The sequence below is a fragment of the Saccostrea echinata genome, unplaced genomic scaffold, assembly GCF_033153115.1.
Source record: "Saccostrea echinata isolate AGI-Se365-2 ecotype Australia unplaced genomic scaffold, CSIRO_AGI_Sech_v1 ptg000054l, whole genome shotgun sequence".
Taxonomy (NCBI): Eukaryota; Metazoa; Mollusca; class Bivalvia; order Ostreida; family Ostreidae; genus Saccostrea; species Saccostrea echinata.
Genome location: NW_026889803.1, coordinates 50271391 through 50297836, shown reverse-complemented (window position 1 = coordinate 50297836; position 26446 = coordinate 50271391). Strand labels below are relative to the sequence as shown.

Sequence of the window (26446 nt, the reverse complement as noted above, 5' to 3'; positions counted from 1 at the left end):
TCTTTTTTAGATAATAAAGTTTCACACAAAATTATTTTAAAAGTGTGGTGTAGTGTAATCAATTTTTTAAAACTGTGACTATAGAAAAAAAAGGCGGAATTTTAATATAAAGGATTTTTATGCCCCCGTATCGAAGATTCGAGGGAATATAGTTTTTGCCCTGTCCGTCCGTCTGTATGTCTGTTTGTCCTCAAAAACTTTAACATTGCCCATATTTTTTGATTGGTTGGAGCTATGACTTTCATATTTCACATGTGTATTACTTGTGACAAGACATGTTTTGGGTACCATCATATTTTACTTTTTGACCTTGACCTTGGAGTTTTGCAAAATTTTACCGAACTTTAACCTTGGCCATCACTTTTGAACCATTGGCGCTAGGATTTTCATACTTCACCTATGTTATACTTGTGACAAGACCTTCCTTTGGATACCAACAACTTTGACCATCTGACCTTGACCAAGGAGTTTGACCTACTTTTGAAAAACTTTAACCTTTTTCCAAAACTTTTGAACGGTTGGTGCTAGGACTTTCATACTTTAAATATGTAATCCTTGTGACAAGACCTTTCTTTGGAGACCAACAACTTTTGAACGATTGGTGCTAGGGCTTTCATATTTCAGATGATTGTGTTTTTCTTGTGAGAAGACCTTTCCTTGGGCACTATTAATTTTGATCTTGACCTTGATATTTGACTTACCTTTGAAAAACTTTAACCTTTTCCATATCTATTCAATGGTTGCTGCTAGAGCTTTCATATTTCACAGGTATATTCCTCGAGACAAGACCTTACTTTGGGTACCAACATATTTGATTTCATATTTCAAGTGTGTATTCCTTGTAACAAAACCTTTTCTTGGGTACCATCATATTTGACATTTTGACCTTAACCTTGGAGTTTGACCCAGTTTTGCAAAGTTTTACCTAACTTCAACTATGGCCATAACTTTTGAACAGTTGGTGCTAGGACTTTTATACTTCACATGTGTAATTCTTGTGACAAGGCCTTCCTTTGGATACCAACAACTTTGAGTTTTTGACCTTGGAGTTTGACCTACTTTTGAAAAACTTTCATCTTGGCCATAACTTTTGAACGGTTGGTGCTAGGACTTTCAAATTTCACAGGTATATTTCTTGTGACAAGACCTTCGTTTGGATACCAACAACTTTGATTTTTTTACCTTGACCTTGGAGTTTGACCTACTTTTGAAAAACTTTCACCTTGGCCACAACTTTTGTACAGTTGGTGCTTGGGCTTTCATACTTCACATATGTAATCCATATGACAAGATTTTCCTTCGGATACAAAAACCTTGGACCCTTTGACCTTCGAGTTTGACTTACTTTTGGAAAACTTTACCCTTGGCCACAACTTTTCAACAATTGGTGCTAGACTTTCATACTTCACATATGTAATCCTTGTAACAAGACCTTACTTTGGATACCAACAACTTTGACCCTTTGATATTGACCTTGGAGTTTGACCTACTTTTGAAAAACTTTAACCTTGGCCATAACTTTTGAACGATTGGTGCTGGGGCTTTCATATTTTACATCTGTGAAGAAGCCCTTTGTGAGAAGGCCTTTCCTTGGACACCATTTATTATGACCTTGACCTTAATGTTTGATTTACTTTTGAAAAACGTTAACCTTTTCCATATCTTTTCAATGGTTGCTGCTAGAACTTTCATATTTCACAGGTATATTCCTCAAGGGACAAAACCTTAATATAGGTACCAACATATTTGATTTGCATTTGAGAAAGTTTAACCTTTGCCATATGGGGGCATCAGTGTTTTACAAACACATCTTGTTTCCCTTTGAAAAACTACTCGATTCAAATATTCACAAAATAGTTTATTGAACCCATCAACAATATAAATTTAAGAATTTTCTCACACACTTTGAAAGAAGTGCCGATCCAAAGAAAAAATACTGTGCTAGTAGAGGGCAAACAAATTAAATCTCTAAAGATGGCAAAGACTTGGTTGAGACAGAGAAACGGCACTGATTTTTCAAAAAAAATATTGAGGGGGGGGGGGGGTTAACAAGCAAGTCAATATTTGTACAGTTGTGTATTCATTTCTACAAATATTACCTGGCTTGTTAACATGGGCTTTTAACGCCCCCTTTTCAGATTTTTTCCAAGTTGTACAAAGTTTTTGGTCTACATTTCATATGCCAAATATGCCATGATTATTTTCACTAGTCATAATAGGTCAGATGACACACCTTTTGTCTCAGGGGCAAATTTTGTGATTTGGCAATTTGTAGTAATACTCTGTTTGTACTTTTATATGTATGTAACCTTTTCTTATATTAGAATTTTAGATTGTGTTTTTTTTACTGTCATTTATTATCTATTGTAATAAATGACCTATTTTGTTCTTTTAAGGGTGTTATTGTTTTTATTAAGGATGACGTTTACTCAGGTTTCAGAAGACAGAAGGGAAATTTTATAAAGTACAATATGTTAAATCAAAAATTGTTCTAAATGGATAAAATAACCAAGTTTTAACTCAATATCAATTTAAAAATTTAATATTTTATTATTTGAAGAAAATATGCAAGAACAAAAGTCAATATATGGTAATGCAGAGGAAATTCGGACTAAATTTTTCATTTTTCATTTTTGTCACAAAATTATATTTCTTGCAATATCAATTACAAAGTAAAGGTTACATGTATTTTTAAACATCATTTTGCAAATATTATGTATGTTAAAGCTCTTGAATTATTTCAAATAATTGAATGCCATGAAATAAAGAAGATCAAAAATATGAACAATAACCATTCCAGACAACATATCTTAATAATTTGATCACTGACTTCATTTAATTTTAATACCATTAGAATAAGGGCAACAAAAGTAAACTGAGGCTATAAATAATTTAGAGTTTTTATCATTCAGATTTTTGTAATATTAGATTAAAAATGGTGAAAAAAAATAGAAATCTGACAGAGGAAATTCGGACTGTGATAATTAATAAGTTTATGGCCTAAACTCTAATCGTTTATTTATATGAAGTAACGCTGTTCCATTGCTATTATATTTCATTATTTAAAGAGTTTTGTTGCTTGTAATATTTTATGAGTAAAGAAAAAACTGGTCATAGTGTGAAAAATTGAGGTATTTTCCGAGAAATACTCAGGGGCCACTAGCATGAAAAGAAGGTCATTGACCTAGTTATTTGAAATTGAAATTTAACACAAGAATCCTAGGTGTACAATGTGCAATAGGTGGTTTTTCGTTCTTATCAGTGGAATATTTTGTCATCTGAGTAAACGTCATCCTTAAGTGGAGGCAGACAGGTTCAAAAAATACCGAAAGACAAATTCCTTTTTTTCTGTCTTAACATTAATTGATAGACTAATCATACTAAGTATATGTCAGAAAATATAAGTAACCATAACAGTTATTTTATGACAAGATTTTCGTTACATTGTAAATTGATTTATTCAAAGTTACTACGTGATGTAAAGAATATGAACTACGTATTTTATACCTTGCATCATTCATATGTTTTTATGCTTCCGTAATAGAAGATTCGGGGGTATATAGTTTTTGCCCTTCCGTCCTTTGTCCCACTTTTGCAACAATTTACCCAACTTTTAACCTTAGCCATAACTTTTGAACAGTTGATGCTAGAGCTTTCATATTTCACATTTGTATTTATCGTGATAAAACCTTTCCATGAGTATAAATATTTTTTTACCTTTTGACCTTGACCTTAGAGTTTGACTCATTTTTTTTAAAAACTTAACTTTTGAACAGTTAGTACTAGGGCTTTCAAATTTCACGGGTATATTTCTTATGACAAGACCTTCCTTTGGATACCAACAACTTTGACTTTTTGACCTTGAACTTGGAGTTTGACCTACTTTTGAAAAACTTTAACCTTCGACATAACTTTTGAACAGTTAGTGCTTGAGTTTTTATATCTTGCATGTGTATTTCTTATGACAAGGTCTTCCCCTGCGAACCACTAATTTTTACCTTCACCTTTGAGTCTGGCCCACTTTTAGAAAACATTAACCTTGACCATAACTTTTGAATGATTGGTGCTTGGGTTTTCATATTTAGGAGGTATATCCATTGACACAAGTCCTTTTTTTGGGTAACAATATTTTCGATCTCTTGACCTTAGAGTTTGACTTGCATTTGAGAAACTTTAACCTTTGCAATGAGCTGCCATACGGGAGCATCAATGTTTCACAAAAACATCTCTTTTTTAATTTCAGAAATGAAAGCACAGAGAATTCTGACACGCTTCATCTTGGTTCTGTTGATGCTATTAGGTAACTAAAATAATTTCAGAAAAAAATTACTGGTCACATTTGTTAGCATCTGTTTAACCTGTAAAGGTAATCGATCAGAATTTTATTCGAAAAGTACATTAATTCTTAAACTCTTCTCTTTTTCTTCAGGATCGTCTTCAGATGTTCACGCGCAAGGTAATTATGGAATTTCTATAGAAAAGCAACTAAATGTTCACTTTATACCTATATAACGAAAGAGATATCATGTCAAAGTTTAATATTTAAACCTCATACCAAATAACTTTCATTTTTACATATAAAAAAATCCCTTCCTATCAACCTTATGTTTTGAAAGTAACTGGAACCACACATATTCTTATTTACTTACCTTATCTCCGCAAAGTTTGAAAGATTTTTTTCATCATATTCTATATCTAATGATGAATTTATGGATGAACTAAATGAGTGGAATTATATATTTTTATTCATAAATTGGATTTGCTGATGTGGTTTCAATTAACTACTCTGTTATACTTTTTATATGTCTCTGCTAATATTTATAATTATTGTTTCTTAATTATAATCCCATGTGAGAAAATTTGTCCATTTTTTTTTATGAATATGAATAAATCCCACATTTTAATTCAAGTGAGTTGTTTTCATTCCCCCTTGACTCGAGTCAAATTACTAAAAATATTTATCTTTTGGATATCTCTAATATTTGTTTGATTATTTAATTAGCCTTGTTTATGAAGTAACTTAATTTATCATTAATATGGCTTTGCGAATAATGCGTTAGTTATCCTCAATAATTTTTTGATAGCTGATTCATATCAAAAACCTCATGTTTTATTTCTTTACCGCGTATTAACTTCCTGTTTGTAGGAGGAGGGAATTGTATGGCGGATACAGACTGTAACTCTGCTGCAAGCGGAGGATTCTGTAACCTTGGACCCAACTCCTGTATATGTATTAATGGATTCACAGGAGCAAACTGTCAGACAGGTGTGGCCTCTTAGATATAAACTAAACTTAAAAAATGATTAGTTCTTCAATGTCAACGTATAATTATTCATAATCAGTCATTCTGCAAAAATCTGACCAGATAATTTTTTTCATCTTAACAAATATACATTATGTTTCGCTGTAACATCAAAATAACATTAATTTGAAAGATTTCAACTCTAAAACTCGACATGCATACGTGGTCTCTTATAGGTATATTAATCATAAATATGCTGTCTGAGTAAAAAAAATGAAAATAATGTAATGTAGAGAAAAAAAACATATAAGCGTACAGAATTAATTGCATGACATATTAAATAAAAGTTTTATATATATATATATATATATATATATATATATATATATATATATATATATATATATATATATATATATATATATATATATATATATATATATATATAAAGAGAACAAACAAGCATGGATTCTCTATCATGCGAAATTATATCATGTCGCAGAAATAAATTAACTTCCGTAACTTTTTTTTTTGTTTCAAACTGCACACAAACCATGCAGGTCTGACGGTGAACTGGAACATACCTAAAAGGGACCATGGAACCTAATGTGATCGATTCTAGTTAAAAAAAATGGTTGTCTCACTTAAGGATATCCGATCCTCAGCCAGGAAAGATAACTCTTAAATTTATCATTTTATTTAAAAAGTCTCAAAATGAAGCTTGAAATTGAGGTCTTTTCGTGCAACAATTTTCATTTTATGCATCTCAATATGATTCAAGGTTCTTTAAAGTCTTAGAAACGCTCCTGTAAAAAGTTGACATTTGTACCCCATAAAAGAAAAAATTAATTCATTTTTAGAGAAATCGAATTTTCTTTAATCTAGTATTAGATACAAATGCTTATTAGCATGATATGAATTAGAAGTGATATGTTATGTCCAGCAAGGATAGCACTAAGCTTTTTACACTATGTATTACATAAAAAATACTGTAAAAGCATAAAAAAGATGCAATATTCTCCAAATGCCTGGATATCTATATTTTTTAATCCTAAAATATATTTGTTGAGCAATTTTCAATTAGCAAATGCATAGCTGTTGTTTTTATTCTCATTTCCTGAAAATATAATTGAGATTTGATAATTTTCCCTATATAATATGATAAACTATAATGAAGAACTTTGAAGAAATACCATGGGTAAATTCACGTTACACTGTGAAATCAGAGCATTTTCAATTACTTTTAAAAAGCTGATTTTCAGAACCTGAGGATTGGTCTACCTTAAGAGCCCTCTATCCTCTGTATATTATACACTGCACACTAAAGAGTTCTTATTTGGAATTTTTATGCCAATAGAGTAAGCTGCCCTTTGATCAAGAATAAATTAAAGTGAAATGTACAGTTTATTACTCAATTTGTAATCAAATCAAGCATTCATAACACTTTAATAGGCCAAGACGAATATATTAAACACTTCATTTGCAGACATTTTGCCCATATAAGTAACAGTGATTTCTGTTCATCTTTGAACAATTTTCCTGTGGGTAAATGCAAGGTACCCTATGTTAAAAATTTGATAGATAAGCTCAATATTTACACTTTTTTATAATATAATTTCCGATGTCCAAAATTCTTTTCCTCTAGGGTATAGAGGGTCCTTAAGAATTTAACTACCATAGAAAGATAATCCATGTTTTTTTTTCATTAAAGTGAAAACAGTTCCGAAATTTTATACTTTGATTGACATCTTAAAACAAGAGTTATGTCCATTGCCGAGAATCATTACTTTCATGGCTGAAAATTAACTTCTGCAACGATTTCCCCCAAAATTTGAATCCAATATATATCAGATTCGTGATGGACTTCAAAAATCGTGTTTCACCGCGGGTATATTTAAATTGTTGTAAAATGCTAACTATACAAGATTTTTGGATATTTTTTTTTATTTTGCCATGTCCTTTAGAGAATTGTATTGTCCAACTGGCTATTTGAAGCTTTTAATTTTTTTCATGTTAAATACCCTCAAATTGCCTGAATTGGTATTTCTTCGTAGAATGACTTATAATAATTAAGCAAGTGTAGGTGTTTTATACAGATATGTCGGAGGTAATCATGGTAATTAAGGATACAGCTAAAGGACTTGTTAGGGAGAAATATTTTTACTTTCAATTTTAAAGCAGTTTTGCATGACTTTACGTATAATCAGTGCATCCTTTTCAGCCCCAACCTCTCCTTCTGGTAACGGATCCGGAAGTTCCTTAGCCATGTTAACCAGTAACAACGCTGTCCTATTGCTGACCCTTGGTGCATTTTTCTTTATTTTTCTTAAAAAGGAACGGTCACGTGAAGAAGAGAATCAAATTTTGGATTACGCCCTCTACAGGGAATATCTGCATCACTCCTAAAAACAAGGTCAACAATCTCTTTCCACATCAAGAAAATAAATCAGTACACGCGAGAATTTTATCGCAGTCTAGTTTTACGTTCTACTAAATCGGTATGGAATTAAAAAAAAGACATTGAGAGTATGATTCTGTTAAAAATCATATCAGTGTGATATATAATGCGTCCTCCTGACTGACTAAATGGAGAGCATTTAGTGACATTATACGTGTACCATGAAAAATACTATATGTCTGACATTTAAAAGCAAGGTTTTCATTATAACTTTATATTATTTTCCCAAATTTTGCCATTTAACCATATACTTTATTTGTTCATCACTTCTTGTTATGCCTCAGGTATTTAAATAAATATTTTTAAAACAATTGTTTACTCTAAATTCAATAGTAATGGTTAGTAATGGTTGCTTACTAGTATTTTCAAACCAATGACATTTTATTTTGCTCCGACCACTTTCTTTATGTGTATCTGTACTCGAATGAGTGGACAAAATCAAACACAATACGTGGTACTGTGAGTACACACTCTTATCATAGACCTAAAACTTTAGGTCTATGCTCTTATTCAGTGAATTTCAATGTAAAGGCTTTTGATAACATGTTAAACAGTTCGTTTATTTAGGGTGAAAAATTCTTAACTAATGTTTTGAATTACTCTTTCTTTATATAATTTAGTTTGGATCGAACATAAAAGGGGATCTTTTATCTTTTATTTTTGCTCACCTGGGCTGAACGCTTAAGTGAGCTTTTCTGATCACATTTTCCTGTCGTCAGTTTGTCTGTAAACTAATCACATTTTCGATTTCTTCTCGAGAACCACGGGGCCAATTTCAACAAACTTGCCACAAAGCATTCTTGGGGAAAAGGAATTAAATTATTTTTATCAAATGAAGAACCACACCCTCTTTCAAGGGGAGATAATTAAAAATTAGTGAAAATTTAATGGCATCATCTGAAAATCTTCTACTCAAGAACCACTTGGCTAGATAGGATGAAACTTAAGCAAAAGCTTCATTACATAGTGTAAAATCAAGTTTGTTCAAATCATGACCCCCGGAATAGGGTGGGGTCACAATGGGTGATCAAAGTTATATATATGAATATATAGGAATGTAAAATTACGAACCGTGATCTTTAAACATGAAGTGCGATACAAACTTTAAAGTGCTTGCTATATAAAAACTTTAGACAATATACGAATTTGTGTTGAACACTGAATATATAACAGTTACAAATCATGAAAGGACAATGACATTACAAACAGAATTAAAATAGAATTAAAATTTTAATACATATGCTTAGTGTCCATTACCTAATGTTGGCCTTTTTTTCAAGGCCATTTCATCGTTTCTGGATACATATTCATGATGTGAAAAGGCCGCACACACACTAAGATTTGTATTAAAATGCAATTATTTCAATATTTTTGAAGTATAATACTTTTTTGTCCACGCGCTGATATAAATTTTATAAGATTGTAAATAAAAGCATGTACTGTTTTCCCTCAATATTTCTATTATTTTAAACAATTTCAGTAGTGTTTAAACCAATCTTTGTTATAGTTCCTTCATTTTATTTTTAGTTCTCTTCCTTAATAGCACAGACATTTTTGCATTTATCAGAGAAGCTTAAATAAGAGGAAGAAGTTTATGGCATTGTTATATATGATAGTCTTCGTAATCATGGGAATCCATTATTTGTAAATTGTTTAATTAAAATGTTTTGAGTCAAAACAACAGATAATACAAGTATAAATAAAAACAGTATGATTGGGTAAGATTTGTATTATATGGAATTCCATATACGACAGCCAACTGCTCACTGCTTACTGCCAACTGCTCACTGCCACCTGCTCACCGCTTACTGCCACTGCTTACAGATGATATTGTCCGGCTATTTTGTTATCTTAATATCTTTAATACGCATGCTTGAATGAATCCTACAAATCCTATGATAGCAAGAAAAGAACGACGACGATAGTATTGTTCTGCCAACAACCTCCAAGTCAATTTTCAAAAGTTGACGTATTTGAATGATTTTTCATTTACTTAGTATGTGAATTTTTCATAAAACTTAAAATTGTTTTGGAAAACAAAGAGAGATAAGTTTTTAATTTGGTAAAATTTTTCACCAAAGAAATCAACGGAAAATGGAAATTTATTATCAAAACATCTCCGCCCCCTTGAAACACCAATTCCATTTTACAGGTACAATGAATTGTTATTTCACAAATTCATACCAAAGGTTTTGTTGTTTCACGGGGGGGGGGGTATGTTTACAGTCTAAAAACAGGAAAACAGGCATTTTATTACCAATTTCAAATGAGATAACAAGTTAAAAAATGTACTTTATCAATGTTGAATTTTACATAAGTTAAACATACGGAGAAATTTAAGAGTCATTTTCCATTTCCATGAGTGTTTGAAAATCCTGGGATGTTTTAAAAATCCTGTTTTCAATTGATAAAAGTTTCTACCCCCTTATGAAAGTAGTTGTAAAAAAAGCAATTAACTTTATGACACTGGTTTTTAAAATTATTAATCCATTACTAATGAACTTTTCTTTGCAGTCAAACAAATTTTAATGACCAAATTGCCATTTATATTCAATTTAATGGATGTAAAATGTAGGTGGGAATCAAGAGTACATATATAGGGTGAATTCACCATGCATCGGACACCCTCGCACTTCAACAAGTTCTAGCGATATCGCTACCGACCGAATATTATCAAAATGTAACTTAACATGTAGTTTGTGGTTAAAATATAAATTTTTGACACAATCGTATGCTCTTTATTGAGAAAATATCATTAAAACCCGATTTTTTCGAAATAAGTCCGAATTCACCCTGGATCGGACAAATTCACCATGCATCGGACAGACGGTATTGAAACCAGAAAAATATTACACCTTGATCTCGGTGCTTTAAAATTAGTGATATTGAAACATTTTTATCTTTTATTAAAAAATTAAACTTCTAGTTAAATTTGAATGACTATTTCGATCCATAAATGTGAAGAGATTTTAGGTGCATCACATTGCCTTAGAAAGGCTTTACAATGCTAGTAATATGGCAACTCGTGCCTTTGTTTCGTGGGTTATCATTATCTAGTTTAAAGAAATAAATTGAGTCCATTTCTAGTCGTCATATATCGATATCTTGTATTTTCACTTAAGATTTAGAGTTTTTATCTTCTATTTCCGTAAAAAAACAGCTGTCACTTGGGTTTTATATTAAAATGGAAGTGATTACCCATGCATCGGAAAGTGTCCGATGCATGGGTTAATTTGTGTCCGATGTACGGAGACGTAAACATACTAGTTAAAAACAAATCTAAAAACAATTATACAAACATTGAAGTAAAATTTTCGAAAAAATTCTGTAAAATTATCAATCATTGACAAATTTTACCTAGGTCCGACCCGTTCCGTTGAAGTCTAATTATAAGAGCGACAACTCTAAAAATTGCAAAATCGTAAAATTCTGGTTACTCCCCTTTGATGATGCAAAATATGACGTAATTTCAAGGCCATTCTTGTGGTATTTTTATCCAGAGTCTCTGTTTTATCACAACATGGAAATAAAAATCGGCATCATTAAAAAGTTTAAATCTTCACCTTTAAGACAGAAACAAGTAAAACCACGGGGAGACTCAGGTTCAATGAAAGTTTATTGCTTAAAGTTGTCCGAAGCAAGGTATGTGTCCGATGCATGGTTAATTCACCCTATACGTACTATCTATTCCCGCCTTTATTTTACATCCATTTAATTCAGTATAAATGGCAGGATAAAGCTCTGTCATTCAGTTAACTGAAAGGTAACTGAATGGCAAAATTCTGCCATTCATTGACCTTTCCAGACTTTTCAGTCACCATTTCATTGACTGAAAGGTGTAGGTTCATCCTGTGAGTTAGCGTGCATAGTTCTTACAATAATAAAAATTGGAGCATTTAGGAATTTTTAAACTGCATGTGAAAGCGAGGAAGGAGTGAATCGGAAGAAGGAGTAAATTGCCTACATATGAAATACTACGATGGCCGATAGCGGCCGCCACTTTCTGATTAAGAATATTGTCATTTTGTACAGCGTTTTTGTCAATTTTCGTTGACATATTACAACTAAACTGGTAATGCTATATGTACATGTACACTTTTTACACTGACAATTTACACCAGCGAAAAACATTAAAATTCTTTCGTGTGATATGAAATTAAGATACATAAAACAGGAGGCTTGAAAGAGATAAGGAGCATTTTAATGATTTTCACCCTCAATTAGTCTGAGATATCGTAACCCTAGATTAGACGTAAATCGTAATCCTAGATTAGACGTAAATCGTCATTTTGTCACCTTGTTGTATCATTTAAACGATATTCTTGGGATTGTAATTAAAAAGGCGAATAAAAGTAATACGTTTGTTGTAATGGATATACATGAATATAATGGATATATCTCGATCATCAGATTGTATGAGACAACTCGATTCTACCTATTATGTAGAGGTAGAAAAATAGGATTTAGTAGCTTTACATGTGAGCATCCAATCAAAAGTTTATGGAATGTATCAAAAACAAAACTTTAGATACGGAAATATACCCGTTTTTAATTAAGCAAGAATAAAATGACAACCTTAAATGTGGGAGTCTGTATTTGCTCTCTAAATACATAAAATTAATAACTAAATGCTTGAAACACTTTTAAAGGCCAACGCAACCTCTCAAGACTTGCACCTGGTCGGCCAATTATTTTTCAATGTGGCACGGGAATGAAAATTTAGGGACATGTAAAACCCCTGTCACACCGGGACTGCGTCCTCACGGCGATCGCACGGCGTCCATAAAAAATGCAAAACGCCGAGGTGAGCGCAGTAGAGTCTCCTACAGCGCCGTGACAACGCGGCGAGATCTCCACTGAACGCCGTAGGGTCGCGTAGGGTCTCCTAGAACGCCAGGGGACGGCGCGCACTTTGGGCATGCACAAAGTACGCGCCGTGTGATCGCCGTCTGATAAGAACGCAGTAGAAACGTAGTATGATCGCCGTAGCAGCGCGGTGAGATCTCCAACAACGCAGTGGGAGCTCCGTACGCACGCCGTGAAGACGCACATGATCGCAGCATGAACGCAGTGATAGTAGACTGCGCTTCCACGGAGACCTTGCGGAGTCCTTGGAGATGTCACGGCGTTTCTATCACGCTTTTACGGCGCTTCTAATGAGATTAATTGTCTTGTGATTTTTTTGACTGCGATTACACAGCGACGACAAGGAGTTGTCACTGCGACCATTGCGCTCCCTTTGCGTTTCTACCGCGTACGTTGACGATCACAATGCGCTTTCACGGCGTTGTTAGAGCGTTGTCAGCCAGCTCACAAAACAAGAGCAATGGCCTCATATTTGATCAGCAATAATTCTAACGTATTTGTTGCACTCCTGGTCATGAGCATGGGAGTAGAATTGGGAAGTAAAAATTACACCAGAACCTGTTCTGTTGTTTCAGTGGAGTTGCGATGGAATTACTTAAATTTTAGAACAACTTTTCAGTGTGTTTATTTTTTACATTCATAATAAAATCAAAGAAAAAACACATCTGATAATTGAAAAAAGAAGGGTTTTAATTATAAACTAACAGTAATTTAGTACTAAATTATTCTAATATATCATTTTTGAAGTCTTTTCCTTATGTGACTCGAATCTTTAAAAAAAAATGTGTTACACTCCTGATGAATATATATCCATAGTGAAGAATGCATCGTGGACGTATTGTGAATGCAGCAAGCGCAGTGAGAACGCCGTGAACGCGAGGTGACAACTCCTAACACGCCGTAAAAGCTCCGCGGAAGCGCAGTCAATCCCGAAGAGATCTCCGTTGGGAACGCAGTAGCACGCCGCGAGAACGTCGTAGAAATGCGTGGGTCGCCGTAGGTACGCCGTGACATCTTCACATTGTAAAACTTTTACAGAAATTTGTGCGATTATCTGCGATTCCACTGCGATTTTAACATTTTTACAACGCCGTAATGACTCCGTGTGGACGCAGCTTGGTGTGACAGGGCCCTAACTAATGTGATCATTTCCTCATGCGCATTGTTTAAAAAACAAAATTCATACATCAAAGACACGTCCGATTATGAACAAAATCAAATTTCTGATAGACCTGGAAAATTTCATCCTGGTTACCTATGATGTGACCAGCAGGTACACCAACATGGAATTTTATGAATTAATTACTACAATCTGTCGAGAAAGTATATCTAGAAGACAATACTAATCTGTAATCACTCCGACCTTCTGTTCTGCTAGAACCTTAAGCATATCACCTTCAAGTAACCTGTTTTATGTATCTTCATTTCATATCACAAGAAAGAATTTTAATGATTTTCTCCAGTGTAAATTGTCAGTGTAAAAACTGTATATGGACATATAACATTACCAGTTTAGTTGTAATTTGTCAACGAAAATTGACAAAAAAGATGTACAAAATGACAATATTCAGAATCAAAAGTGGCGGCCGCTGTCGGCCATCGTAAAATACAGTAGTGCCCCCTCAATAATGACGCCTGTAACATTTGTTGTGTTAATATTTAGATATAAATAAATAAATAAACTCACCAAAGATCTGAGTTACCGGATCTCACAGGCCGTATAATACGTCTGAACTCTGCAAGGTCTAGGGGGTAACTAATTAAAACTATTTACGTTATTTATAAACACTATCAGGATCTCGATCCCGATCGTAAATACATCGAACATCACTACATTCCTCCCCTTCATATCTGGAAGTTTATATACATATGATCATAAAAATATTTGTCTTTTAAAATATAAAAACAGCTTACATTGTTTTAAAAATTGCAATGTTGAAATAAAAACACTTACTTATTTATTACACACAACGAAAATTGACAACAATCAGACGATCCGACTGTTTATCAGCATCATTGATGTGCAACAAATAATTATAAAAAATGTCATCAAACTTTAAATGATAATTTGATTAATTTTAAAACCTTTTAATAAAATATCGTAAATCAATTTGTTTATATTAGACCTTTTCTTCCTCATTTTTCTTATTTTAAAGTTCTCCAGGAATTAAAGGAAGCCTGGATAAATGTAATTAAAAATTCTGAAAATTTTATATTACAGTTTAAAAACTGCTGCCTATAATTGCAGATAAAAATTGACAAAGGACAGAGGACTTGTTCATTGATCCAAGTTAGATTCATAACCTTAAATGAAATTTCTTTCTCCTTCCAATTTGAACAGAATAAAAGACAAAATATATGACAATACTCAGTCAAAACCTAGTCAGTAAGTGCAATATGTAAAACCAAACATATTTACAATATTTTTTTTTTTTTTGAATATGTACTGCTATAGATAAAATATTCAGAATGGATCTGTATTCCAAACTGTAATGTCCTAAAATCTGTATATTACAATAAAATAAAATCATGTTGGCAAACCTGATTCAACCAAATATCTAAGTTTTCTGGCTTGTTCCTAAAATTATGTGAGAAATCATGGCAAGACAATGGTATCAGAGTATCCGACGCCACTATCTACTGATCTCTAGATAATCTTCTACCATTACATAAAACTAAATTTCTATTTCCTTAAAATTTTTGAAAGAAATGTACATGTATATAAATGTATATATATCATCAATCATTTTTGTGTCTCTTTTATATCATGTTTATGTATTTTGAATCTAGTGTGTGGTTGAGGTCTTGGTGTGTTTGATCGAGCTGAGGAATGACCTTCTTCCTCAGCTCTTGATAGTTTAAACCGCATTGTTGACCAATATGTGTTGGTAATGAGGGTGAATTTGAATTCGACCTCCAACAATTTCTGGCAAAGTGTCCTATTTCACCACACATATAGCACTCATTCTCACTCTCTGATCTTACTGGACTATTTGATGGGGATCTTTCTGGTGAAGCATATCTAGGTTCTGATGTGTTAAATGATCTTTCTCGTGATATATACCTAGATGTTGGTGTAGGTGCTCTTTCTGGTGACTGGTATCTTGGTCTTGATTGTCTTTCCTCATCTGGCATTGGTAAAACTTTCAAAATTTCCTTAAGCAGTCTAGTTGTTTCCCTGCTCTCTTCTTCTAAAGTTGAAATTCTTGATTCTAATGAAGGATGAAGAATTGGCTTTGATGGTGATGATCTCCTTGCCATTCGGATATTGATGTCTTTGGAGGGTCTTTCATCAGGCTTTGTGTTCTCAAATGTAACAATTTTGATGTCTTCCTTTGGGCCCATTATCAATTTTTGGTTAGTGATGGTGCTTTTCATGTAATTTATTGCCTGGTCTAGAGTTTGTGCGTCTTTATCCAAAGTGACCAGAGCAGCCCGTTTCTCAGTGCATCCTCTAAGGAAAGCATCAACCGTGATTTTTTTTTTTTTAAGAATTCAGGGGTCTCAGGGTATCCTTCAGCAGCAAGTTCTTCAATACCTTCAGCAAATTCTTCAATCGTTTCCTCTGGATTTTGTTTTATCTCCTGCAACTGTCTCCGAATAATGTGTGGTTGGTCCTTTCTATCAAAGCATTCCTTCAATTTCTGACAGAGCAATTTATAATTTTGTTGTACATTTTCGGGTCTTGAACTATAAAACTTTAATGCTTTGTCTCTCAAACACTCAATCAGCATATCTAATTTGTCTGAGCCATTCCATTTATACTTTTTAGCAATGTGATTGAATTGAGTGAAGTATGGTCTCCATTCTGATTTACCATCATACGTAGCAAGTTTTGGGGGTGCTGGACTGGAAACTGTTTTTCTTCTCTTCTGGTTTTTCAACATTAAATTGTTCTTATGACTATAGATGCTAAAAGGGGCAAATTTTTCTATTCTTGATGCAAAACGTTGATGTTCTAATTCTGCTTTCATTTGTTGTACCTCTTTTTCTCTTTTCAAAATCTCTTTCTCTCTTTCATCCATTTCTCTCATTCTTGATCTTAAATATTCTTCCCTTTCAGCACGCTCTTGCTCTTCTAATGCTCTTATCTTTTGTTTCTGTTCCTCAAATCTTTCATACTGCTCATTAAGTTCTTGTTCTCTCAAATTAACTTTCTTTTGCAGATCTTCAAACATACCATCGTACTTCTCCCTATTTACGACCAACTTCTTTTTAGCATTGAAACTTCTTCTTCACTTTTTTCGAGACAACTAGTTTTCTCTTGTAATAATTGATCTTTTTCTCTTATTTCATCCTCTCTCTCCATAATCACATTTTCTCTATCTCTTATCTTATGTTCTCTCTCTCTTAACTCTCTTTGTAAATGTTCTCTTTGTTGGTATAAGTTTTCTTGTGATTGCAGTGTCTGTACATGCTCTATTGATTCTGTTTGAATTTGTGATCTGTCTTGTGATTTTTCTACTTCCGGTCCAGTGATCTGTGTGGACAAAGTACTTCTTAACGTTGAAGGGACAATTATCTTACCCTGATCGACAAGAGGGTCCCAGATATTACTCAGGTCCAGTACAATCTCTTGATTTAGCTATATAGCATTATTTAGCTATATAGCTTTATTAAGCTATTCAGAATAGCTTGATTTAGCTATTTTATCACACTTTTTTCTTAAATGTGTAATTTTCTCAGCAGGTACAAAAAGTCGCACCTTGGTGCAGTGATGATATTCAACCTTGAACTCTTCTGAAATTGATGCATGTAAAAATCACTCATTAAATTGTGTCTCCTTGAGAGACTTTGTACTTAAAGTTCTAATGCCCGTATTCACACCTGTGTTTAAACCAGGTTTACCACTAAGAACAGCTTACATTTTTTAAATCCGTTTCATACCTGTTTCTCAGAAGTGAGCTAAGCTCACAAATTAAGCTGAGCCTAAACCTGGTCTAGGGTAGGTTTAAATGTTGATTTATTGTTCTTCTAACACTGGAGGACTGCAAAGATTAGATGAAGAGTCTGGATCTCATTGGAAAAAGATAGAAGACAACCGAAAATTATCTGTGACAGATTAAATCTTTTTATATGATGATCTTGCACAAATTCTCTAAAAATGCTGTTCTACTTATTATGGACATGCTGAAGTGTGTTCCATCAATGTTCAATGCCATTCCCAGGTGGAAATTTAAAGGTGATTTTACATTGTCTCCGATTTGCAACTTCGCTCTCTATTGTGTGTAATTGCAAAGGCAAGTTGTGTGTGTGTTTGGGGGGGGGGGGGAGGGAGAGATTTGAACCCATGCATACGTGTACACCTTAAAGTAAAAGTGACCAAATAAGTATTGGTGTTTTTTATTCCTTTAAAAAAATAATGAATTGTATTTGGAAGATGTTTTTTTTTTTTGAGTGGGTATGCCCGTGCCCCTAAGGGAGAAAAATTCCTGAATCTGCCCTTGAATTGTGTCTTTTGCTCGCTTAGAAAATTTAATTATAGAGTAAGTGGAGGTCTTTGTTATATTGAATGAATTAATTTATTGATAGTAATGGTGAGAACATTGTCTTTCCTCAAAATAGGAGGACGCTCCTAGTAAAACATTTTCCATGAAGGAATGAAAGATTTTCTATGAAGATATATGTTGTCTTTTCATTTTCCTGTGTCTTCGTTTCTTTCTCTGGTTAATATTACACCAAATGCTGTCAAAACACGAGATTGTCTGCAGTTTAGGTAAAACCAGTTTTATTTTCAGTGTGAAACACAAGTGAGGTTTACGTGAGCTCAGCTCAAGTGGGATTTAAACCCAGTTTACTTGACTCTGGCTTACTTGATAAACCTAGCTTACCTGAGCCATAGGTATGAATACGGGCATAAGAGTTTTGGGGCTATATAACACAATTGATACAGTTACTTCTTCAATGAAATATATAGGAGGCCAATTATGGTCAACAAGATAATTGATTGGTAATAATTCAGTACAATGAGAAGCAATCATACTTATCCATGCCTCAACGCACACAAGGTAGTGGACAGTTACTCAAACAATAGAAATTTATCTTTTGCTTAAAAGTATTCAAATGCTGCAAAGATAAAACTATCTTTGATTTTGGTTGTTGTTTTGATAGCCCATAGTACATATATGAATAGTCAAATACATGCGACTTTTTGTCTATTTTATACAAGAAAAAATTTTGTGAAAAACTGCATATAAATAGCTAAATCAAGCTATTTTGAATAGCTTAATAAAGCTATATAGCTAGAGAGATTGTACTGGACCTGTTACTTGGGACACTAGGGATTACCTTCAGGTCTTCTAATGTAAGGGTTCCCTTATTTAATCTTGCCTATACAATTGCCTGTGCTCTTACTTTACCTATATTGTTTATCCTCACAAGATCTTCAACAGAGGCTGTATTCATATCTATAGGGGTAGTCATGATCTTGATCTTATTTACCCACTATATTAGCCTACTTATTCACTATCAATGGTCTTAAATGATGTGTTTGACTAAATCATCAGACACTCCGACGAAATAGTCATGCAATTGTATGAGATGCAGAAAAAAAAACATGTTCTTGTAGGCTAAGAAAAAATAAGTAAAAATTGAAAATTGAAAAATAATGACAAAGGATCTTTAAAAAAATACTAACACTATTTATTCAATGTACCCTGATCTTATTTAGGCGAACAAAGAATTTAAAAATTGGCGCCAAAATTCACGATCTTTTGTGCGGGGTATTCGATTGAAATTTACAACCACTTCTGACACCAATGTTGTGTTAATATTTAGATATAAATAAATACAATGACTTAAGAATAAATAACCAATAGATGAGTCAATAACTCACCAAAGATCTGAGTTACCGGATCTCACAGGCCGTGTCTGGACTCTGCAAGGTCTAGGGGGGTAACTAATTAAAACTATTTACGTCATTTATAAACACTATAAATGCATATACATGTACCAACAAATGTTACCCAAAGCCCCCCCCTCCCCCCTTCCCATTTTTTCTGATGTTATGTAAGCCTTAATTTCTCCCTCGTCAAAAAAAGCTATTGAATTTTTTGCCTGCAAGGAAATATGGGATTTAGATGTTTTGTATTCAAGATAAATAATAGAAATACTCCTTCCTCTTATTCATATCTCCCTCGCCTTCACCGTTTAAAAATTCTTGAATCCAACAATTTTGTTATTATTGTAATATTCTTGCTATCAATGGGTTTATTCAAGCATGCGTAAAATTAAAGATATTTCAATAAAACAAGCAATATTATCTGGCAGTTGGCTGTGAGCATTTGGCAGTAAGCATGGAATTCCATAGTATTAAAATTTGTAATTATTTTTATCAATTTATTATGATGAATTAATTTTTTTTTCATTATTTATAAAATTATTTTAACACATGTGAGCTTATTGAATATGACTATATTTATAGTACCGTAAGTTACTTTCCAAATAGCCATGTCACTCATGTGGATATTTTTAACTTTTATAAACTGTAGCTGTACATGTATTTAGAAGAAATACCCTTTCCTCGTATTCGTTTGGTCAGTTATGATCAATTGTAGAGATTTTGATCATGTGATAATTTGGAAGGAATTTTCCTATTAAGTTATGTAGTTCCTGTGCTGCAGTCTTTGTTGAAAGTGTCAGTCAGTATTATTGAAATTTTAAAGCTTTGGATCTTATTCTCATGCTCAGATATAATTCTTATGATCAGATGATGTAACCTAGCTACTGTATATTGTTCTACGACCTTTACACCTCATGTGAGGGTCAAAATTCAACTAAACAATAGTTCAAATAAATGATGAAAATTTAACTTGGGAGCACAGGTTCTCTTTTAGTATCAGAGAGTGTGAATTTTTATAAAAGGCTAGTTTTAAGTTATATTTTGGATTTTTCAGTTGTAATACTTTGTGAATGTGTCATAGAAAAGAGCACAGAGCTACAGTTCTGCAGCTAGTTCCTAACGTACCACCCCGAGACCCCGGGTTACACAATTTTATGAGATTCGAAAAATCTTACGAACGAAAACATAGGTAATCAAAGATAACGAAGCTCACTTCGACGAATGTTACCTATAAATAGGGCATATCTCATACCAATTTTTTTTTCTAGTTAGTGTGCATCCCGAGATCAATACCCATGCAAGTTTGGTTTAAGTAAGACTCATACATGTAGTTACTTGAGAATGGGCTAGCTTCAGAAACATTAAACCTGTTCACTCATCCAAAAAATGTAGGCCAGATCCAGCATCCAAAGCAAGTCTCACAGTGTCCAGCCCTAGATGCATCATCCATGCAAGTTAAATCAAACAGTTACAGAAGTACTCCAAAAACATTACCCTGGTCACTCATCTAGAAAAAGTAGGTCAGATTCAGTATACAGAACATCCCTATTGCATCATCCATGCAAAGTTGGTCCAGGTAGGGCTTATATTACTTGGGAACTGACTTGCTCTAAAAACCTTAACTTGTTCACTCATCCACAAATTGTAGGTCAAGATAAGGAAATTCAAGTCCATGATGAGCTACCAGTAAGTCCGAACACTTGGCAAATGCCGTAATTGATGCATGAGAAACACATGTAATATATAGCTATGCATTTTATTGTCTTGGTATATAGAGTAATATAACACAGCAATACAGTATATTGTGCATGCAGGATACAGTACATAAGTTAACAACACGAAAGAAAAAAGAAATAAATGGTTTGAATAATTTCAATGTGCTTTGTCAATTATAAAAAATGATTTATTAATAATATGCCCTACATATGAAAGCACTTTAATTCAACAGAGACAAATTTTGAAAAATTTGAATGTGCAATTACATACATTATCATTTATATCAATTACTGATTATTTAACAGGATAAAGGTACAAAACTCATTTCATTACGAGTATGGGTAGGTGTTAAAAGACATTTTAATAAAGACAAAGAAGCAGCTTCAGTTTTGAAGTTTTAAAAAGTTCAAATTCAAATTATTATCAATAAGGCCTTAACACTACAAATTATTCTTTGTCCAAAATACCACACAAGGTTCATGGCCTCTTGAATTCAAGAAACTAAGAATATTTGAAAGTAAAGTACAGTCAAACCTTGTTATCTTGAACTCAATGGGACCGAGAAAAAACTTCGAGATATCCGAGGATTCCAGATATCAAGGGTAAAATATCTACAGAGTAAGTGGTTGGGACTTTCTAATCACTTCGACATATCCATGGTATTCAAGATATTGGTGTTAGAGATACCAAAGTTCAACTGTGCTTAAAAACAACTTTAACATTTTTCAAAATATTTACATGTATTCAAATCCTGCATGCAAATAAAAATACATTAACAAATATTTTTTACTTCTACACTGCTTTAAAAACACCTACCAGTATATATAAGTGGATGGAAGAAAAACTTGACTAGTATACAAGGTATATGTAAGAACCATGTAGGAACACATGCAGGAAGTCTGACACCACTTGACAACAGAAAACTCGGAACAAAATAATGAGGTCCATGGGCCACAATGCTCACCTGAGTAACTATGTGGCCCTTGTACTTCATAAGCAGAGTCCTTTTTTTTCTCTCTCTCTCTATATATATATATTTGTAAAAATTGATCACCCATTGTATCCCCACACTACCCTTGGGGTTCAAGATTTGAACAAACTTGAACCTACACTATTTTAGGATGCTCCAATACAAATATGACTTATCAAGACTTTGCTGTTCCTAAGAGAGATGTTTGAAAAGATTTTTTTCTATTTATTATTATGTAAAACTTTGCCCGATGGGTGCCACCCTATCCCTAAGGGTCACTATTTGAACAATATACACTACCTGAGGATGCTTCCATATAAATATGACTACTAATGCCTTTGCTGTTCTTCATCATCAGACTTTTTTTTTTTTTTTTTTTTTTTTTTTAAGATTTCTATGTATTTCTCTGGAAACCTTTGAACCCTATTGTAGCCCCACCCTACCCCCAGGGGTCATGATTTGAACAATCTTGAATCTACACTAGCTGAGGATCCTTCCATATGAATATGATTAATAATGGATTTCCTATTCTTGAGAAGATTTTCAAAGATTTTTCCTATATATACCCAAGTTTGATCGCCCATAGTGGCCGCACCCTACTTCCTGGGGTCATGATTTGAAAAAAAAACTAAAATCTACACTACCTATGGATGCTTATATATAAATATGACTGATCCTGGCTTGGTTGTTCTTGAGAAGATTTTTCAAAATTTTTCCTGCATACACCCATGTAAAACTTTGATTGCCCAATGTAGCCCCACCCTACCCCATAGGATCATGATTGGAACAAATTTGGATCTATACAATGTCAGGCAGCTTTCAAAAAAGTTTCATCTTTACAGGCCCAGTGGTTCTCAAGAAGAAGATATTTAAATGACCCCACCCAATTTTTACTTTTTCTTAATTATCTTTCCTTTGAACAAACTTAAATCCCCTTTACCCAAAGATACTCTGTGCCAATTAAGTTTGATTGAAATTGGCCCAGTGGTTGTGGAGAAGAAGATGAAATTGTAAAATGTTTACAACAACAACGACAGACAATGAACAAATTTTGATCTGAAAAGCTCACTTGAGCCTTCAGCTCATTTTTGCGAGGTAGACTTTAACTCTCTATTAGCGAGACAAAATTTTTACAAATTGTGGTTACTACTCTATATATTCTTAAGAAATACTAATATATGCGAGAATGGTATTTTCGTGAGCACACTGTCTCGCGTAATTACATGAAAATAAAGTTCTCGCAAATAAAAAGTTATTTACAGTAATTACTTTTCAAAACATACTGCCATTGGATTTCACATCAAAATAGACTTGCTTCCCTTTATCCCCAAAAAGAACTTTATTTTTGCCCTATGGTATTCTTGCAAATTTAGATGGAAGTAAAGCCCACAGTACCACACAAATATGAATTAAAGAATACACATGTAAATGTACAATGTAAAACAGAAATGTATATAATGGAAAATAATACAAGTTAAAAAGTGAGTTTTAAATATGGCAGTCTAATACAGTTTACCTAAGCAAACTGAAAAATGCAATTTATTAATACAGAATCTGATATTCAACTAATAAGCAAATACATGTACTGTGTACGTATAAAATTTGGCTGTGTATTCTATTAAGCCCCTTTAGGAGAAAGCGATTCCTAATAAATCAAGTACATTGCTCAATGTATTTATATCTTACCATATTCAGAAAGCACTAAATCAAACCTGTTCTAACTTGTAAAAAAATCTATTTCCAATAAATAACGTACATGCAAATATAATACATGTACTTGTACATATGAATTATTCTAGCATCAAACAATTTCTGTTCCTTATTTTTTGCTTGTATAATTATAGTTCTTAGTACAGAAAAAGAAACCAAGATAAAAATAGCTTTAGCTAACAACAATATACAAATATACCAGGTTGCTAAAATAAAACAAAGGAGGGTAAAAAATACAGATAAACTGCTCAATGAATAAATAAAAGCACTTTATATCAAGCAAATATAAAACAAAAGTTGGCACACGATAAGAGACAGTTGTAAGAAGGCAGAGGCAGAAAATATGAAGAAAAAGAAAAATAAGTTCTACATTACATATACGCTAGTAAAACATGCTCTGCTAACATATCTAAAATAAGATACAAGTACAGAATTATGTTTTGGATGTCAAATACAAATCAAAGAGTTCAAGTAAACCTTACATCAGGCCAACATTTTTTTATTTTCTGTTTTACAGGAATTTTTTCCAAAAATTTGAGGCGGGGGGTCGAAATAAAAATAAAAATAAAAGCTTAAAATTTAAGCAGTCGGTCAGAAAAATAAAAATAAAATGAAATTTTTATTTTTAATTAAGGATGGAATTTTTTTTGTATGACCTTAATTTGTTAGGAAAAAAGGGTTATATGAAAAACTTGTGTATACAAAACACAAAATTGTCACATTAATGTATCAATGAACTATTCTAAATTTAACTTTCTCTTAGATATTTGGGGCAGGGGGTGCATTTCAAGTATGAACAGCTTACAGTTTCTAACATTAATGAAAATCAAACATACAAATCTATAGTCTTCTCTCAGTCGTCAAATACATGTATCATAGTGTCACTACAGTAAAACTTATAGGACTTATGTCACACCTAGGGCTGTGTATTGAGCAAAATATTTCGATACGATACAATATTTTATAAAGCGATATGCGATATATTGGATTCTTTAACAAGTCAATCAAAAAGTCTTGTATATCATTAATTTTCATCCATAGATTTGATCAAAACTGGGTGTTTTATTACCAAATTGGAAGTTCATGTCTCACTGTCTTTACGAAGTACACTTCAAATTCAAACTTTTAATGATTGTAAAACTAACATGTTAAAATATAGTTTATGTATTCTTAAATAGTTATTTAAGATGTGCTATCTCCTTAATGTTTATTTCACTATTGATCATTTTTAATTCAAAACAGTTAAAAATAACCTTTGGTGACTGAAATTCCCAACTTTTTCACAGAATTATAAGAAAAACTGCCTGCCCGATACGTATTAAAAGTTATTTTTCGATACGATACATTCCTGAATATTCGATACGTATTGATTAATCGATATATTGACACAGCCCTAGTCACACCCCTCATAAACTTTTTAGAATCTTTTATTTTTCGGTATTCAGCAAGTTACAAGACCTGAGGATTTTGGACTAGCTCTGGCAAAGTTATGGCAAAAATACAGTGAGACATTCAGTGGATCAGCTAAAATAAATTAATTCACAGAATTGCATGTGATACATGATAAAAAAGAAAAGTTGTATAATATTTTTTTCAATGCAATTCAAATTAAAATTGTATGTAGGTGGAAAAAAGTACCCCAATCTCTCTATTGAAAACATATTCAAACTTCCTCAATCTGTAGTATATTTGCTCTCTTTTTATCCTTAATATAATTTTCTTTCTGAGCATGCTAACTTTCAACAGAATTGTAGAAAATATGTACATCTTTCCCATAGTATACACATGTAAAATACACATGACAATATTCTGTTCACTGCAGAATTCAAAACTTTAGTTGTTGAAACTGGTTCTAATCCACAACTTTTGAATGAAAAAAAGGAACCAGGTCTTAAATTTAAATAATGTTTGTAAGGGCGTATCATTTACAACAATACTTTTCCCTAGTGGTAAAAATGTTGTTTTACTAAACAAGAGACATAATTATACACTATATCAGCTGTTATTAATAGCTGATGTACATTAATTTGTTATATAGCATGCAAAATTCCATAAAATGATAAAAAAGGAAATAATGTCTTGTATCAATCAAGCATATATTTTCGTAGGTAATTTTGAATTCCAATATTTGTCATTAAAACGAGTGAAAGTTGTGACTCGAATTTCCTCAGTCACCCCTCTTTCTACCAGTTCTACAGTGTTCTGTTCTGTCGTTAATTGTAAGAAAAAAAACTTTATTGTCTTATAATTAAGTTTAAAAAAATCGTCAAGACGTATTCCAATGTATTGAAGCAACTGTCAAAGATAATACGTACTCAAAACTTTTCAAAACAAGCGGTTGACAGAACGTTAATTTCCACGTGGCCCTCTGCATGACATTTGATCAAGATTACTGTTTCGTCTATTTCATTCAATCTTTCATTAAAAGTTAATCTGAAATTTATACTTTTTCTAATATATGACATTGACCTGTCACTTTTTAAAATGACTATTTAAAAATATATGAAAACCTTATTTATATTTCTTTTATTTTTTCAGTGACTATAAATAAACTATCGGCGGGAGAAATAAAAATAAAACTTGAATTAGAGACTTTTATTTTTATTTCATTTTAGCCCAAATTAGGGTCGGCGCTCCCGTAA

The 26446-nt window shown here is 32.7% G+C and overlaps 1 protein-coding gene across 1 annotated transcript; it reads left to right on the top strand.

Moving 5' to 3' along the window:
- The first annotated feature begins 4245 nt into the window (after positions 1 to 4245).
- On the top strand, positions 4246 to 7664 carry LOC133204983 (uncharacterized). The gene is made up of 4 exons (XM_061340723.1): positions 4246 to 4300; positions 4430 to 4456; positions 5093 to 5266; positions 7465 to 7664. The coding sequence occupies exons 1-4, from the start codon at positions 4246 to 4248 to the stop codon at positions 7647 to 7649; spliced, it is 441 nt and encodes a 146-aa protein (XP_061196707.1). The 3' UTR covers positions 7650 to 7664.
- Positions 7665 to 26446: the final 18782 nt, after the last annotated feature.

Bases quoted from the DNA above. Each gene is read 5' to 3' on its own strand.
- LOC133204983 (XM_061340723.1), top strand. From the start codon at position 4,246: ATGAAAGCACAGAGAATTCTGACACGCTTCATCTTGGTTCTGTTGATG. The intron at 4,457-5,092 runs GTAATTATGGAA...ATAGCTGATTCA, and splicing joins TTCAGATGTTCACGCGCAAG to TATCAAAAACCTCATGTTTT. The intron at 5,267-7,464 runs GTGTGGCCTCTT...CATCCTTTTCAG, and splicing joins AGGAGCAAACTGTCAGACAG to CCCCAACCTCTCCTTCTGGT.